The sequence below is a fragment of the Sphaeramia orbicularis genome, chromosome 22, assembly GCF_902148855.1.
Source record: "Sphaeramia orbicularis chromosome 22, fSphaOr1.1, whole genome shotgun sequence".
NCBI lineage: Eukaryota > Metazoa > Chordata > Actinopteri > Kurtiformes > Apogonidae > Sphaeramia > Sphaeramia orbicularis.
This window is the reverse complement of record NC_043978.1, coordinates 20,775,241-20,791,721: the sequence shown is the minus strand read 5'-3', so window position 1 is coordinate 20,791,721 and position 16,481 is coordinate 20,775,241. Positions and strand designations below refer to the sequence as shown.

General features: G+C 39.3%; 1 protein-coding gene across 1 annotated transcript in view; it reads right to left on the bottom strand.

Moving 5' to 3' along the window:
- Positions 1-372: 372 nt before the first annotated feature.
- Positions 373-16,481, bottom strand: part of disp2 (dispatched RND transporter family member 2) — a 32,919-nt gene continuing 16,810 nt past the window's right edge. Inside the window, 9 exon segments of the mRNA XM_030126777.1 lie at positions 373-3,829; positions 3,831-4,151; positions 5,888-6,049; positions 6,281-6,378; positions 9,500-9,615; positions 10,191-10,306; positions 12,280-12,403; positions 12,538-12,567; positions 13,856-14,133. Coding sequence (XP_029982637.1) covers positions 818-3,829; positions 3,831-4,151; positions 5,888-6,049; positions 6,281-6,378; positions 9,500-9,615; positions 10,191-10,306; positions 12,280-12,403; positions 12,538-12,567; positions 13,856-14,133 — 4,257 coding nt within the window. The 3' untranslated portion in view covers positions 373-817.

Here is a 16,481-nt window from a genome sequence, read left to right as displayed (position 1 = left end):
AAGCGACCGGGTTACTGAAAATTAGGGTGTGGCATAGAACCCAGGAGTCAGACATTCAAAGCGTGTTCAGTTTCATTTTCAGTTTGCACCAGTTATGGCAGTTACGGAACGCACCCCCATGTATATGCCCCCGGCACTATTTGATAAAGAGGGTCTGTTTTGTGTGTGTTCTCTTTTAAAACTTGAAAGCTTTTGCCTGCTGGTCAGACTTTCAGTGTAGTTTTAAATATATGTACCTGTTTTATTTATCTGAAACAGTCGTTTAATGTTCTTCAGCACATCTGTCATGTTCAACCTCTGACAGAAAATAAATCATATTTAAATCAAAATTAACCTTCTGATGTCTTCACAACTAACTTATGAGTAACGGAAATTTTAAGCTTGTCAAAAACAGTGATTTGATTTATATCGTGATACATATCGATATCATCTGATACGAAAAAAATTATCGTGATATGATTTTTTTTCCGTATCGCCCAGCCCTAAGTGTAGGTTATGTTAACTGTGATATTAATGCAAAGTTGTGGCTTAAATGTTCACTGGCTTTCTGCAAATCCTAAGATGGACATGTCTTGATTTAACATTACGCTAAACACTCCATGCTTTCATTTAATTCCTGTATAAAAGAACAAGTTTAGCAGCAACAATAGACAAACATGCTGTCACATGTTACATTTGCAGTTGGCTTGTATTTCCCTTCTATTCCCCTAGTTTACCAAAGGAATACAGCTCCTTTTGTGTGTTTAAGTACAGTGATTGCTCATCAGGAAGTTGGAGCAAATAATGCACAGTGTTTAAAGACCGCTCCAACTTTTTTTCAACATGTATCATCCCGTTGTCCGTGTCTCTTTATCCAAACATCTGGTAAATCTGGCTTACTATTGGGTAAAATCACCACTTCTTCACTTTGACTTGTTCGGCCCTTATTACAAGTCTCATAAACAGTTTCTTTTAGTGAGAGACGGAGTGTATCCCGTTTTCCATTTAAGTGTCCTGGTTGTAATTGTGCTTCCTCTTCTTCATATTGTTGTGAGGTGGAAGGCCCTGCTTCTATGACAGTCAGGCATGTTTCATTGGAGTCCTCGAGACCTTCATAAGAGCTCTGAGACTGAGAAGAGAGGTTCGCTTTGTGGGACTGATGGTGGTGTTTTAGTCTCTGCACTGAGGTTAGGTCCTCTTTGCAGAAAGACGACTGGTCAATGGTCTCCAGTGTGTGGCTGATGATGGTCTCCTCAATACTGGAAGACGAGGAAAAGGATGTATTGCTCCAGTGCTGCAACCCATCAGATTGACCTCTGCAGGTTTTACATAACAGCTTATCTTTATCTAGGTCTTCTTGTGCTATACTTATAGGCCGCAGGGTATTTTCTTTGTAAGGAGATGATGTCTGGAGGGCTGGAGGTGGCGGATAGATCTTATGACTGCACATCTCCTCACTGCCCTGGTCCATGCTGTCCCTCCCAGCCTCTCTCCCACAGTATTCGATCTCATCAGAAAGTACCGAAGGCCTGTTGGACAGCTTACTGGTGCAGGTGCTATTCTCAAAGCTGTCACTTAACCGATAGGCCAACGGCTGCAGCTCGTACTGCTCAGGCCCCCGGCCCCCGCTTCCTCCTCCTCCTGCTCCAGTCTGTATTTGTCTCTGCTGACGTTGGTGGTTTGGGTAGAGATAGCCTCCTCCATCTTTGTCATAACTCCTTCTCACTCTCGATCTGTCAAAAGCCCCATTAGCAGCTGAGCCAGATGAGGAACCTGGGTCTGCTGCTGAGCAAGAGGACAGCACACCGTCACTCTGGTCTGAAAAACACGGTAAAGAGATCTTTCCACAGTTTTTCTGAGGTCCAAAAAAACAGCACAGGGATTGGAAGAAGAAGGTTGCAAATCCACACGCCACACATTTGACCAAAAAAAGAAAAATACCTAGCTTTCTAAACAGTAAGGCGGTGGCAGGCAACATGATGATTCCCATGCAGAAAAATGCCCCGGAAACAATTGCGACTGGACATCCCATCCTTTTTGTGGCATGTGCTACTTTTCCTATTTTGTCTGAATGAGGAGCCAAGCTGTAGGATATGCAGTAGTTGGCAATAAAGTCAACAGACAGACCTGCAGCTGATGATATAAACAGAGCCTCAATTCCACTCAGCTGCCACTCGAGAAGAACCAGAAGGCCGATGGTGACAAACACACTGCCTCCAACAGCCACAGTTCCATATGTGCTCAGTGGAATATTCCACGTGGTTAGGAGGAGTAAAGCAAATGTGAGCGCCACTGAAAAGGCAGCTACAACCAGAGTCTCTGAACTTAAAGACTGTTGGAGGTCAAAAAGAGACAGCTGACTGATGAACCAGCCATTCTCCAGCCCTTTTGGTGCTCCTGATATTTCTCTGTTGAACCATGTCAGTATTTCTCTGTAGAAGACACTGGTCCTACTGAAGTTGAAGCTGTAGAGGTATGTGGTTTTGAATGCTAACACAAGGCCAGCGACCCTACCATCTGGCTGGAAGTACAAACCTCCACTGTGGGCCAGATGGCCCTCAGTATACCGCTCTGCCAGCATCATACTGAGGCAGTTCTCAAACACACTGGGAGGGTAGGGGAAAGGGATATTATTACAGCAAAAATCAAGGGCGTCATCACTCTCTGAGCAGCGTCGAACTGATACCCAGTGCACTAGCTGCTCTATCAGACAGATATTATCTGTCATTCCATCTTTATCCTCAGGTGATGAAGGAGAATAAAAAGTTTGGTTCTGAACTCGTCCACACAGGTCCCTCAACCAAACCTGAGAGTCTGGACTGCTCATGTTAAAATCTGGATCAAGAACCAGAGAACTATTGCTCCTTGGGTCAAAGTGATCCCCGTTATCGATCGGTTTGATGCCCCAAACGAGCATCAAGGTAACAGGCATGTCCTCTCCATTTCTCTGTCTTTCAAACATAAACATATGACGATACTCGGCGTCGTACCTCTCAAACGGGTGACTGGAGCGGAACAGCTGGGTGACCCTGCTGTCTAAGGTCGGCAGCTTCATGCCTGGGTCAATGCAGGACATGTAAGTGCCCCCAGCAGCAAGTACCGCAAACCAACACACCCAGATGTATCTAAACTTGACCACTCCACAAGGGAGGATTTTCAGAAATAATAAGTTTGAGGTGTCAGTCAAACCTCGTTTTAACTCTCTCAGCTTCTGCCCGAGAGTGAACAGACAACGCTTGCGAGAGCTCGTCTCCCAGAAGCCACCTGTGTTTTTGGAGCAGCAGGGTTTCCATCCTTGCACTGCTACAGATGCCTCCATGTAACGCTCACGCAGAATGAAAGAACACGGCAGCCACACTAATGCCAAGAGGGAGCTGATGAAAGAGGCAGTTCCGAGGTAAACAGAAAAACATCTGATTGCTGTAATGCTGCTGAGATAACCAGAGAAAAATGCTGCGCTTGAAGTTAACCCTGCGGCTAAGATTAAATAACCGACTTCCTGTAAAATTCTGTTTACTCTCTTCTCCAGGGAAGCTGAGGGATTCTGGGAGAGCTGCAGGTTCCAGAAGTCAGCAAATATGAACACCTGATTGGAGCAGCTTCCCAGCAGAATAATAGCTGCAGTGAGATTAACTAGGGGGAAAAATGTCAGGCGGAAAGCTACTTTGTAGAGGAAGTAGGAGGTAAGGAGGGAACCTGCGATCGCTATTACAGACAATGCTACGATGAATGGAGACTGAAGATAAAGAGCCATAGAGAAAAGAAGAGAAACAATAGCAAGGACGGGGTAAACTGAATCTCTTGCCAGATAATATTTGAATAAAGTCTGCTTGATACCAAAGTCCATGCCGGGTAATAGTCGTGTTGTTGTATGTCAGATCCCTCCCTTCGAGACTGTTCATGTACATCTCCATCATGTGCTCTCCTTTGTCCACTGGTAGGAACAGAAGGCTGTATTTCAGTGTTGGGATTTGGTATTCAACAGTCTGCGGGCCAAGGAAGTCTTTATCAACCAGGAAATGCAGGATTTGGAAAACCACACGGGATTGTTTGCAGCGAGACGGGACGGAAGAGCAGCTGCCATATTTGGGTCGTTCTGCACATGCTTCAACTAGATGTCCCTCGTGATAATATGGAGCACATTTCCTGAGTAGGTTCAGAGACTCAGAAACCTGAAATGGAGATAATTAGTGACTATAAAATCTTGGTATGTTATAGCTCTTTTCACAGATTATTCACAGTATGAACTTTGGTGTCTGTACTTCACATGCAAATTCATTTTTCTGACAGCTTTTTACTTTTGCTCCCTAAATTTGAACACAAACGTCCTACAACTTATTTTAAAGTAGGCTGATGATGTCATGCTTTTGAGAGATTTGAGAGTATTTAATGAAAGGGAATCAACACAACTGACCTCTATAACAAACCATGTTATTTTTCCGAAACCTAAGCAGGTAATTTAGTTACCAAAACCTGACAAAAGTAAACAATTTTTTTTTTCTCATAAACGTACCTCCTTCCTTCCTTTTTTTTTTTTTTTTGGTTTTATATTTATGAATTTATTATAGAACATTTTAATTAGAATCAGGTCCATAAGTATTTGGACAGTCTCCTCTGTGGGCCACTCCAATAAAGGGACTATGTTTAACCCATAAAGACCCACACATCCATCACCAACCAAAACCATCTGCTGATCTAAACTGTTTAATACCTGTTGATCCATTAATCCTATCAATACATGTAAATTATTGGTGTAAAATGTAGTTTGTCATCCTTTCATGGTCATCAAATATGACCCATTTGGATGTTCAGTGCCTCTGTAGTGAACGCAGAAACACCTTCATCTTCAACAACATTGATTCATCAGTAAAACCCATGGAGTTGGATCAATGACATTGGATGGAAATGCTTGTTTTATGTTCAGTTAATGATAGATTTTACTGAAAAGGTCACTGTTAATACTGATTTTAATACTGACCTTAAGTCTTCTATTAGTTTATAAGACACCTATAATAGCTCTTCAGTTTTCATTCTCTTTCTAACCACAGGCCTAGATATGAATGTTTACTCTCAGTCAGTTTCTCAGTTCTGCATGTTTTGCAAGCTATTTTGTCTCTAATGATACCACAAGATACAGCATAACCCAACTCCCTAAAACTTCCCAGGACAACTCCAAGGTCTTGCATTCTGTCTGTTTGTATCTTATTTTCTTTCTTCTGCGGAGCGACAGCGTCATACATCATATTAACCAATCACATTTAAGCTTAGCACAGGCTACTATAAGTTTGACTGACTTCCTGGACAGGTCAGAACTGAGTTCTGAGAGAGGGCGAAGCTTCATTTGGCAGTTTCTCATTTGTGCACAATAAAGGAAGGCCTGATTGACAACCAATCCATTCTCCACAAATTTCTTTGTTGTTTACGCCTCCACAACATCACTTTTTCTGCAGTTTTCTCTATTTTTGATATAATGCCTCCAACTTTAATCTGATCTTTTATGAACATCTACATGATCAGTAAATTAAATATAGGAAAATACCTGATGTATACTGATAAAATACAAAGTACAGAAGATAATATTATAATAAGTGGTGATAAATCACTTAAGAAAGGTTAGATATAGAAAAAATTCATTTGGCTGACACAAAAGTAGCACTGGGCCTTTATGGGTTAAAATGGTTCTAATTCTTAAATAGTTAATCCAAAATTTTTATTAAACCCCTTGAAATACAGTTGAAAGTCCACACTTAATTGCATCCTGATACACTGTGATGGTGTACAGAAGCAAAATTACAAAATTTGTGTCACTGTCCAAATACTTATAGACCTGACTACAAGTTTCCCACCTGTTGTTATAGTTTTTTAGTTTTTTTTGAGTCATATTTTTTTCAAAGGTAAAGAAATGCACCTGATGTGAAGTGAGGCTGCGGCAGCAGGAGGCATTAGTGAGGACGGCTAAGTAATTTCCCAGGGACCAGCTAGGACAGCAGCCACTTCTTGGCGCCCTCTCGTCAGCCTCCACCCGATCAGGCTGCTGGCACAGATCCTGGAACTGGGCCTGGGACCGGATCTGAATCAGAAAAGGAAAGGTAATTTGAACACATGCCCAGTTTTGACACTATTTCACAAGATAGGTATTAATATAAAATGATGTAATGTATATAATAATGTTTTTCATTTCTGTACGGCATGGAAATGTGCCATATGATTCAGTCATCATTAGTGGAGACTGACAGAAGACGATGACTAAATAAAATGGAGCAAAAGCGAGTTGAAAAGGGTTGAGTAGATCACGACAAACCCTGGATTCCTCCATCTCACACATGGCGTGGATGGCCTTCAGGCTCCAGAGACTGGCAGAGTTTTCTGAACGAAACACCAGCTGGCTCAGACGTGCTCCTGCGTGGAAAGAGACAGATGGATTCATCACATTGACAAGATGACCAGGGGTGAATCATCACTTTCTGCTGAGTTTTAGGAATGTTATTGCAAATAAAATGAACCCCCGCTAACCAACATGTTTTATGTCTGCAACTGAATATACATTATTCCTCCTCAATGAAATGCAAATCTCAGAGCTAGGAGCTGCTTTTTTTAGGTTGGGTTATGAGGGAAACAGAAGAGCAGTGTTTGATCTTACAGCAGACTTTTATAAAGTAGAGCTGAAAGAAGAGAACCTGAAATAACCAGCCCAAGGAAATACAATAAGAACACTGCTGCCTTTAGACAGACAAGGATAAGATATCCACATCCTCTTAATATTACACCATTTTTGTACAGTTATATGGAATCAGAAGTCGTAACTGTTTCTTTTATGTTCTGTTTTCAGCGATTTTTGCCAGGAGTGCTGATTCCTCTGTATTATTGTGAACACATTAATTAGGTAGGTAGCTAGATACAAAATTATTCCTCCCCCATTGCATTTTAGGTTTACTGGCAAAATTGTACATGTTCAGGTGTTTGCAATAAACAAATTACACAAAAACAGTTGAAATAGTCAAATAAAACTAATATTACAAAGATTTAACACAAATTCAACCCCAAATCGTACCTTCAGTGACTACGGCTGTCTCAAAATCAATCCTCATAAGAGCACACACGTGCAAATTATATATGGTCTCAAACACATCTGATGCAAATAATTAAGGCCTTCATTAGCTGCATGAGGTGTGTTTAAGACAGAGCAACTTAGGCTACGTTTAGACCAGGGGTGGGCAATCCTGGTCCTCGAGGGCCGGTATCCTGGATGTTTTAGATGTATCCCTCTTTCAACACATCTAATTCAAATGATAAGCCTATCATCAAGCTCTGCAGAGGTCTGATAACGACCGTCAGGTGTGCTGGAAGAGGGAAGCATCTAAAACATGCAGGATAATGGTTCTCGAGGACCAGGATTGGACACCCCTGCCTTAGGCTATGTTTTGACGGTAACACAAAAGTGGTGTTGAATCCTCACTTTTAATTCTGTGTTTAGATGTGTGTTTTGGGGATAAAATCTGCATGTAGACAGACATGCAAAAGTGTGTGAAATTTACTATTTATCAATGTAGTATATATACGCCAGGTGGCTAGGTGGCATCACCACCACCAAGACCAAGTGCCTGCATAGAACCTTTCGACTTGTCTTCCTCTTCTCTCTTAGCATGAAATACAATTGTCAAGGGACGATTTGAGTCTCGGGAGGATGTGTCGCACATGCGTAGAAGCATTATCTCTGTTGGCCATCTTTTACGGCTTGCTACAGCAACCTCACTAGGACAAATCGCTGTTGTATGAGTCAAATTATGTAAAAGTACAGAGACTTTAGCGTCAAGGAGTATCTTTCTGGCAATCAGAAGTAATTTCAACAGTCAATTTATATGCCTACTTCCGGTTTCTTTCACAGCTGAGAGCCTATCCAGCTGACGAACGTTGTGATCTAAATCTGGGGGAAACTGAGCGGTGGAGGGTATGATTTGTCCTAGCAAGGTTGGCATAGCAACTCGTAAAAGATGGCCGACAGAGATAAATGCTTCTACGCATGCGCGACTCACATCATCCCGAGACTAAAATCGTCCTTTGACAACAATAACAAAACAGGAAAGAAGAAGAAAGAGGAAGGATTGAAAACACAGCTTTGCATTTTCAACCCTTTAGATCAGAGTTTCTCAAACTGTGGGGCGGGCCCCCAAGGGGAGGCGCAAAGACTTGCCAGGGGGGGCATGGGATCACTCCTGGGTGTTTTTTTTTCTTCAGGTTAGCACATGTAGCAACTGGAACTAATGTTTTAGCGTTGGAGCACCCTGGGCACATTTTAGGGATGCACAACAAACAAATCTACTGCCATGGTGATCTGTCGCTAGACTAGACAAAGAGTTTAGGTTTACAGAATGGAAAAGGATTTTACTGCAATGCTTCTGTTTTTGCATAGTTTATACAGTTTGCACTTTAATGTTCTGAGATGTGCAATGTAAATGGGCTCATTGCAGCCACTGATATTGTTAAAATCGTTACTAAAATTAGTTTGTTGCTCTAAAAAAAGTTAATTTATTGTCATAGTTGTAAGATAATTGCACATTTCCTATTTTTATTTGGAAAAATATAGCCTCAGGGAGCAGTCTGGTTGAGTTTATTTGTATTATTCAAGCAAAAATCTAAGTTATGTTTAATTTGCACAACAAATTATTCAAGGAAAAGCAAAAAGTATTTTTACGATATTGATGTTTCTTTCAATAAAGTTGTAATTGCACCACTGTTGCAATGTTGTTGGGGTTGAGGGGGGCCTGGAGATTTTTCATCCTCCAAAGGGGGGCCCCACAGAAAAAAATTGAGAACCACTGATTTAGATAGTGACGTGAGTGTTTTTAAGATTTCCACTCTGGAAGGTGGTTTCACTTTGTGTTTTCAACCCCCAAAAACATTGTTGCTGTCTAAACAAAAGGCACATCTGATAAAATATTTTGTCGTTTTCACCCAAGAGTGTTGTGTAAATTGGGAGTGCTGATGGTGACATTTAATTGTATGTTAGAAGTCAAGAGAATTATCCAAAAAGGTGAGAAAAGAGATCTTTGCTTTACATAAACAAGGAAAAGGATACAAAAAGAGAGCACAGGTCCTGACTCTTCCTAGAGACACAGTTGGAAGCATAGTTCTCAAGTTTAAAGTTAAAGGACCAGTGGCTACACTAGTAAAACTACAATAACAACTAAAAAAAAAAAAAAAAACAAACATTAGCACATAATGGCCAGAGAGTCTGACTAAAAAGGAAATAGCAATCTAATTTTTTTTGAAACTACAAGACTAAATATATACACACGTACATACCTACATGCACCATAAATATAAATCTTCATATAATTAAATAAGATGCTACGTGGGTTTTCATTGTTCTATCTTTTGTTGTATGCTTTACACAGACTGTGCAGAGTATTACATAAACAAATCTGCATGTACTTTTTGGCAGTAGTCTCTAAAACAGCTGTTTAAATGACTTCATCCACACACCCAGATGGATCTCAGAGGCTCATCTGGACTAACTGACCTGGAGCGTCACAAAGGAAGGTGTCTGTGGAGGAGTGTCTGGCCAGCATCCTCTTAATGCGATGTCTGGACAAGTCCTGTGTACCGCTGTTGTCTCTGTTTACAGCACCAGCAAAACTAGAACAGACAAACACACGCTCACACACACACATACACGCACTTTCAGCCTCATTAGAGAGACTGTTTGAGTTGCAAACATGAAAAAATGGCAGCGTCGACTGCATTGACTGTGTTTGATTCATTCTGGTGCCGAACCCTCGTTGCTTTACAAAACACCAAACATTTATTCATTACAAGATTATAGTATTTTTTACAGACAAAATGTTTTTTCAGCTAAGATTCCCTTTTTGAAGCGCAGCTCAAGTTATTTATCATCATCATCATCATCATCCAGACAAAACAGATCAATATAAATGGAGGACATTTTACCAAAAACTGCATTCTTTATGTCCTCGTGGAAAGAACAGCATAACAACAAATGAACCTTACTTTCAATTCCACCTGGCTCACATAACACTGTCATTTTTAGTTATTTCAGCTCTTCTTTATTATAATCTTCCTCAGCAAGAATACTTGATCATTGTCAAACCTTATCCTATAACATCAATATGCCCTTGTGCACACACCATCACATGACCACCACTGCTGCATGCATACAGTCCTTCTGCATACTAATGAAACTCTCTGCTGACCTTTTACTGAGCTGCTGTGGCACAAGAGACAGAGTTTTCCCTGGGCCAGTGTTCTCCTGAAGCTGGAATAAGCTGGACTGGCGAACTCCAATGTACGTTCCCCGTGGCTCGAAGCCCTGAAGAAGGAGGCGCACGCACACAAACAGACATCAAAGCTGAAAGATCCAGTGTCGATGCTGGTATCCATCAATGCTCTGCAGCTTACTGAATTAATCTGCATCAAGAGCGCCCTATAATGATGTCTGAACTGCTGTAAAAACACCCTGATTTAGCAAGTCTGGTCAATATGTGCTTGATGTTTTCTCAAAAGAAAGAGAGGTCATTAAACCCAACGGTGTAAAAGCGAGAAATCCTATACACTGCAAAAATCAAAATCTTACCAAGTGTATTTTTCTCATTTCTAGTCAAAATATCTCATCACACTTAAAATAAGAAATAATCACCTAAAGCAGGGGTCTGCAACCTATGGCTCCTACGTCAAATCCTTTTCATAGCTTCCCTTGTCAAAAAATATAAGGAGCATTTTGAAATAAACTGAATGAACCATTACTTTCTAACATTGTTATAGGCTTAAATCAATTCAGACATTGTCCATCTGCAAAAATGTGCAGGTTCTACACCAAATCAAATCATTTTTTGACAGCGTATAAACCAAAATGTATGTCATGCTACATTATTTTCTTGCCAAATATAATACAAGATACTCAGTTTGCATTTGTTAGCAGTTTGGCTGTTTAAAAGTCAGCCCATACATATGAAAGCTGAGCTTTTTATCTATTACACATTGTAGTTTTGTTTGGAAAATGTAGACATCATTAAAAATTGGACAAATCTTAAATGTTTTCTTTATTGTAGTTGTATAATTTCATAAATGCACCAAACATTGCATTATTGTAGTGGAAATACAAAGTTAAATAGTTACACTACAAACTAATCACCAATAGGCTACAGAACAACAGCCCCCTCATGGTAGATATATTTTTTATGGCTCCGGTCAGATTTTTTCTTCTTTTTTGAGTCAAAAATGGCTCTTTAGATTGTAAAGCTTGCAGATCCCTGACCTAAAGAGTAACTTTTCAGTGAGATATAAGAACTTATTTGTAGACAATAGATATTGAAAATGTTATTTCAAGAAATCTTACCAAGATAATTTTCAGTTGTTCCATTGGCAGATTTTTTTGCATGTGTAAGGCTCAGAAGTTAAAATAATTTATTTTGAAGAAATGTAAGGTTTAACAGTGGAATAAATTACAGAGAATAAGTTAATTCATGTATTGTTAAAAATATACGGACAGTGTTTACCCAAATAACTATTTACATTTATGTTTGCAGAATTATTATTTACACATTTATACATTTAATTATTTTCATTTGTTGTACACAAGCAGCTAAAATTATCTATTGAATATGCCTTTCTAACTCACTTGTATTTACCGATCTAAGTACTGTTAGCTCCTGATTGGTTTGTGTGGTCATGTGAGGTGACGTTTCAGGAAGTGTTGTGGCAGTAGTTAAGGTATGTGAAAAGTAAAGCAATGTTTAAGAAGAAATTCGTCTCCATCCTGTTGTCTCATTTTATAAAGAATGAACCGTTAACCACCAACGAACGCTCACGTTTCACTTAAATTAAGCAAAAAAATCTTGAATTAAGCAAAAAAAAAAAAAAAAAATCTGCCAATGGAACAAGTGAAAATATCTTGGTAAGATTTCTTGAAATAAGATTTTCAAGATTTATTGTCTAAAAATAAGGTCTTATATCTCACTGAAAAATTACTCTTTAGGTGATTATGTCATATTTTAAATGTGATTAAATATTTTGACTAGTAATGAGAAAAATACACTTGGTAAGATTTAGATTTTTGCAGTGTATAACCTTGTATCATTTTTCATGTTAATGATGTTTATCCTGTGAGTTTGTACTGCAGAGCTGATGAGATGTATTTAATTAGGACGACAGATTATGCTGGTTCAATGAATCTGAGCTAAAACTGAAGTAAATGGACACCGATGATATTATGAGCCATCAGGGGAAACAGTAATTAACACTCAGCCTGAGGTGGTAAACGAGGTTTGTCCTGAACAGCCTTACCAGCAGTGGGTCGGAGAAGTCAGGCAGGGGGCCGATGAAGAGCCCGGCCAGAGAGCATCCCAGGAGCAGGACCGCACAGCCCACCAGCACCGCTAAAGGATAATCCACTATCACCTGAGAATAACTGAAATGTACCACAGAGGAAGAAGGAGAAGCAGCTGCTGGTGACACTGAGAAAGAATTAATTATGACAATCACATCAACTGTGACATGTGAAACCTTTGGGCTTTGAAAGTGAAAATGGGTTTCAGTACTTACGTTCTGAGGATGCAGTACAGTCCCCCATCCCTGTTAAAATGAACATTTTCATTAAAATAACGCCTCAGAATGATTTTACAGGTGTTTTTTTTTTTTTTAGCCCTAAATACTAAATCCCTTTTTCTTAACAAAATGCTCAAAAACGTTAACTTTATAAAGGTATATGGACGAATTTGGGTGAAATTTTCAGGAAGTGTTTATACTGGTACAAGGAACAAATGATAAAATTTTGGTGGTGATCCGGGGGCGGGGCACATTTGTTTGTCTGTCTGTTAGCAAGATCACTCAAAAAGTAATGGAAGGATTTTGATGAAATTTTCAGGAAATGTTGATATTGGCAGAAGGAACAAATGATAAAATTGCGTGGTGATTCGGGGGGGATGGGCTGTGCTCTCCAAGTGCTTTTTTAGTTTATGAATGGGATCAAATGTTTAACCCTTTAACTCCTGAGGCATTATTTCAATGAAATGGTCCGCTTGGAATTTGCGTCTGTAGAAGTTTCATAAAAGGTGTGTTTTAGGTGGAATAACAAACACATACAGAGGAGGATTCTGTCGGGTTTCTGTAAATTGGCTTAGAGTCTGGTTTTGACCAACTCTATATATAAAGTGTAATGAGATAACTTTTGTTGTGATCTGGCGCTATATAAATAAAATTTGATTGATTGATTTGATTGGTTTTCCCCTGTAAGTTGCTTTGGGAAAAAAAGCATCTGCCAAATGCATAAATGTAATGTAAATGTAAAGTGAGGAATTGAAGTTTTACGGGTTTTTACTAAATAAGGCACTCAGAATGACACAGAATGTACATTAATAAGAAATTTTGGATGTTTAACATGAACTGTGAACTGTAACACATTGAATAAGAATTTTGCAGATGTCTATGAAAAGTGCAATAACTATTCTCTCAGCACTTTTGAAATTTTTCTTATTGAGCAAATGGTTGAATTTTTAGGCATATTTAAAGCTAGAAAAGCACTCGGAGAATGCAGACCTCCTCCAAGGCAGATCAGTCCCCCCCAAATCACCATCAAAATTTAATCATTTGTTCCTTGAGCCAGTATCAACATTTCCTGAAAATTTCATCCAAATCTGTCCATAACTTTTTGAGTTACCTTTCTAACAGACAGACAAACAAACAGACAAACCCCAATGAAAACATAACCCCTGCCGTTCCTTGGTGGGGGTAACAAATCATACATTCAGAGTGCTCATCACAAACACATCAGGGGCTAAAGGGTTAAAAAAAGAAATCTTTATAAAAATTTGTAAAAAAACAAAAACATTAACGCTGAAACAAAACATGCAGATAAACCGACCTTACTGTGACCACATGCCGCTGGGCCCGTTTCTGTGTCCCACTTTCATTTGACCCGTGAAGCCAGTGGCATCTCACTGCACCGTGACATGACGGCTGATGGGCAGAACTACAGCTATGTCCCACTTTGACCACCACTCCTCCAGCAGAGCATTCAGCATGAGGACCTTTGGAGGTTGGATGACAGTCGTGGCAGGTGTTGTGTTTGTGATGGCTGTAATGGGGACATTTTCTGGGCAGTGGTGAATCATAGGCTCCAGACTGAGGACCCTGAGGGACCTGAAGGACAAAAACAAACTATATAATAAACATGTTATGTATATTTACTCATACAGAGGTTTCCGGAATTCAGAGGGGGCAAAAAACATTCACATACTTTACCCAAGTACATTGCATGGCCAACAAAAAAGCCCCCACTTGGATAATTACTGCAGTGATTATATGTTTCAGTTCTTTAACCCTTAACTGATGCAATGTGGATCTTCTCGTTTCTTAAACAACCATCAATTGTAGAAAGCAGAAAGACTGGACTGTATTTCAATGGAAAAAGGTCATGTGGTCTGATGAGTCCAGATTGACCCTTCTCATTATCCCTTCCCATCATGCCTAGTGCCTACAGTACAAGCCTGTGGGGCAGTTGTTATGATCTGGGGTTGATTCAGTTGGTCACGTCTACCTTCAACAATTTGATGTGTCCAAAAAAAACCTGAATATACTAAATTTGCTGATGACACACACATATTCCAAGATGACAACACCAAGATTCATGAAGCTCCAACTGTGACAGGGTGGTTCATCAGCATGAGATGTCATTTTCACACATCGATTTGCCACCACCAAGTCCAGATCTGAACCCTATCAAGAATATTTGAACTTTACCTAATGGCTTGACTCTCTATTGTCAATAGAAGATCTTTGCTACAATAATTAAGTTTATTATGATATTGCATAAGTACTGAGTGATACAACAGTTTCATCTTTTCTTGTTACGTTTTCTACATGTGATATTCACTAATGAATAAGTCTTCAGTGTGTTTATGTTTGATCCATTTCAATGGAAGGCAGTGTTGATGTTGGAAAAATGTGGAATGATTCAAATAAAAAATCTATATTTCACCTCAAAGTCTCGAGTCTGTTTTGACAGAATAAGGAGTAGAAAGTAAAGATAAAGTTTGTTGATTCTAATAGTTTTGTTACAGTCACAGATAGTAGTCGCTTTTCCATTGACCCTCAAATTGCGCAAATATAACTTGCGCATAAAAATTTACCTAATGGAAAACCAACAATTTTGCCAAAAGTCTCATTTTTCGATTAAAAGTTTTTGCGCTGGCAAGAGGTGGTTTTTCGGGCGTAGCACAAATGGTATATCACACAAAACTGCAATGGAAAGACCCTTTTTTGCAACTAGAGTCAGGTGAATTAAAAAAAGTGGATGCTGACGGACGTTACAACAAGCAAAGAAGAAGAAACATGTCACAGTATGTGTGGACACAAAAGGAAACCCAATCATTTTTTACTTTAGTACGAGACAGAGGGGTAATATATAATAATACTGAATATATCTGTAAATCAACACCATATTTACATTCGCCGCCATGTTTATAGAATGACTTCTCGTGTCATCTTGTGATAATAAATAAACAAATCATCGCATTTGTGATTTAATGGAAAAACCGACATTACCACACCTGTTTTTTAAACATTTAGTAAATATCGGTAAAGTTTTCTGCAGATGTCCAATGGAAAAGAGACAGTTTCTGTCTTAGTTGGGTCTTTGCCACAGGTCGTTAGTGGTTATTGGGTGCACCTGCCATGTCATTTCTCACCTGGCTGTAATTAGTCAGTAGAAGTCTTTAAAGGGAGATTGAGGGAGTTTCTCAAAACATGTTCTTGTGATCTCATGAAACATCAGTTGTGGTCCAAGCAGTGTTCCGTTTAAAAGTTTGCACAAACCAAGATCGGATGGAATTCCTGGATGTTATTCTGGTCTCCTTGCTTAAACCAAGATTGCACAGGTTGGTGCCTCATCTGACATGCATTTCATGCTACTCTTTAAGGTAAGCTTCTGTGATAACTTTATTCAGAAATGTTTTATTGAGTCAATGACTGTCACAACATAATGCAGTGTCTTTTTATCCTTGGGGATGTGACCCCACGTGGGGTTGCCTGGAATTCAAATGGGGTCACCTGAAATGTCTAGTAATTGATTAAAAAAAAAAACAACTTACTAATAAAAATACATGGTGAGTTAAGAGAGACAATCCCAATCCATAAAAGACATGACAAACTGTGAAGCTGAAACTGAAGCACTGTGGTACTGTTTGTCTTTCAAATGTTCATTGTGGTCAGTTTCAGATGCTGCAGCTCTTTCATAATTCATAGTTTAAGTTATTGTTTGTTCAGTATTAATTGTCAGCCTTGTAAATCCAAGCTGGACTGACTGTACATATCCTGACCAAAGAAAATCAAATTCTCACTTTGTGCAGTAATCTACACCTGGCTTTTCTGCCTCCGTCCATAATAATATACATTATATAGCCTAAATGTTGTCTAAAATTAACATTTATTTGCAACATAGTATAGCAAACTATTACATGATCAAAAACAAATTAATTTTAGCAAAAAAA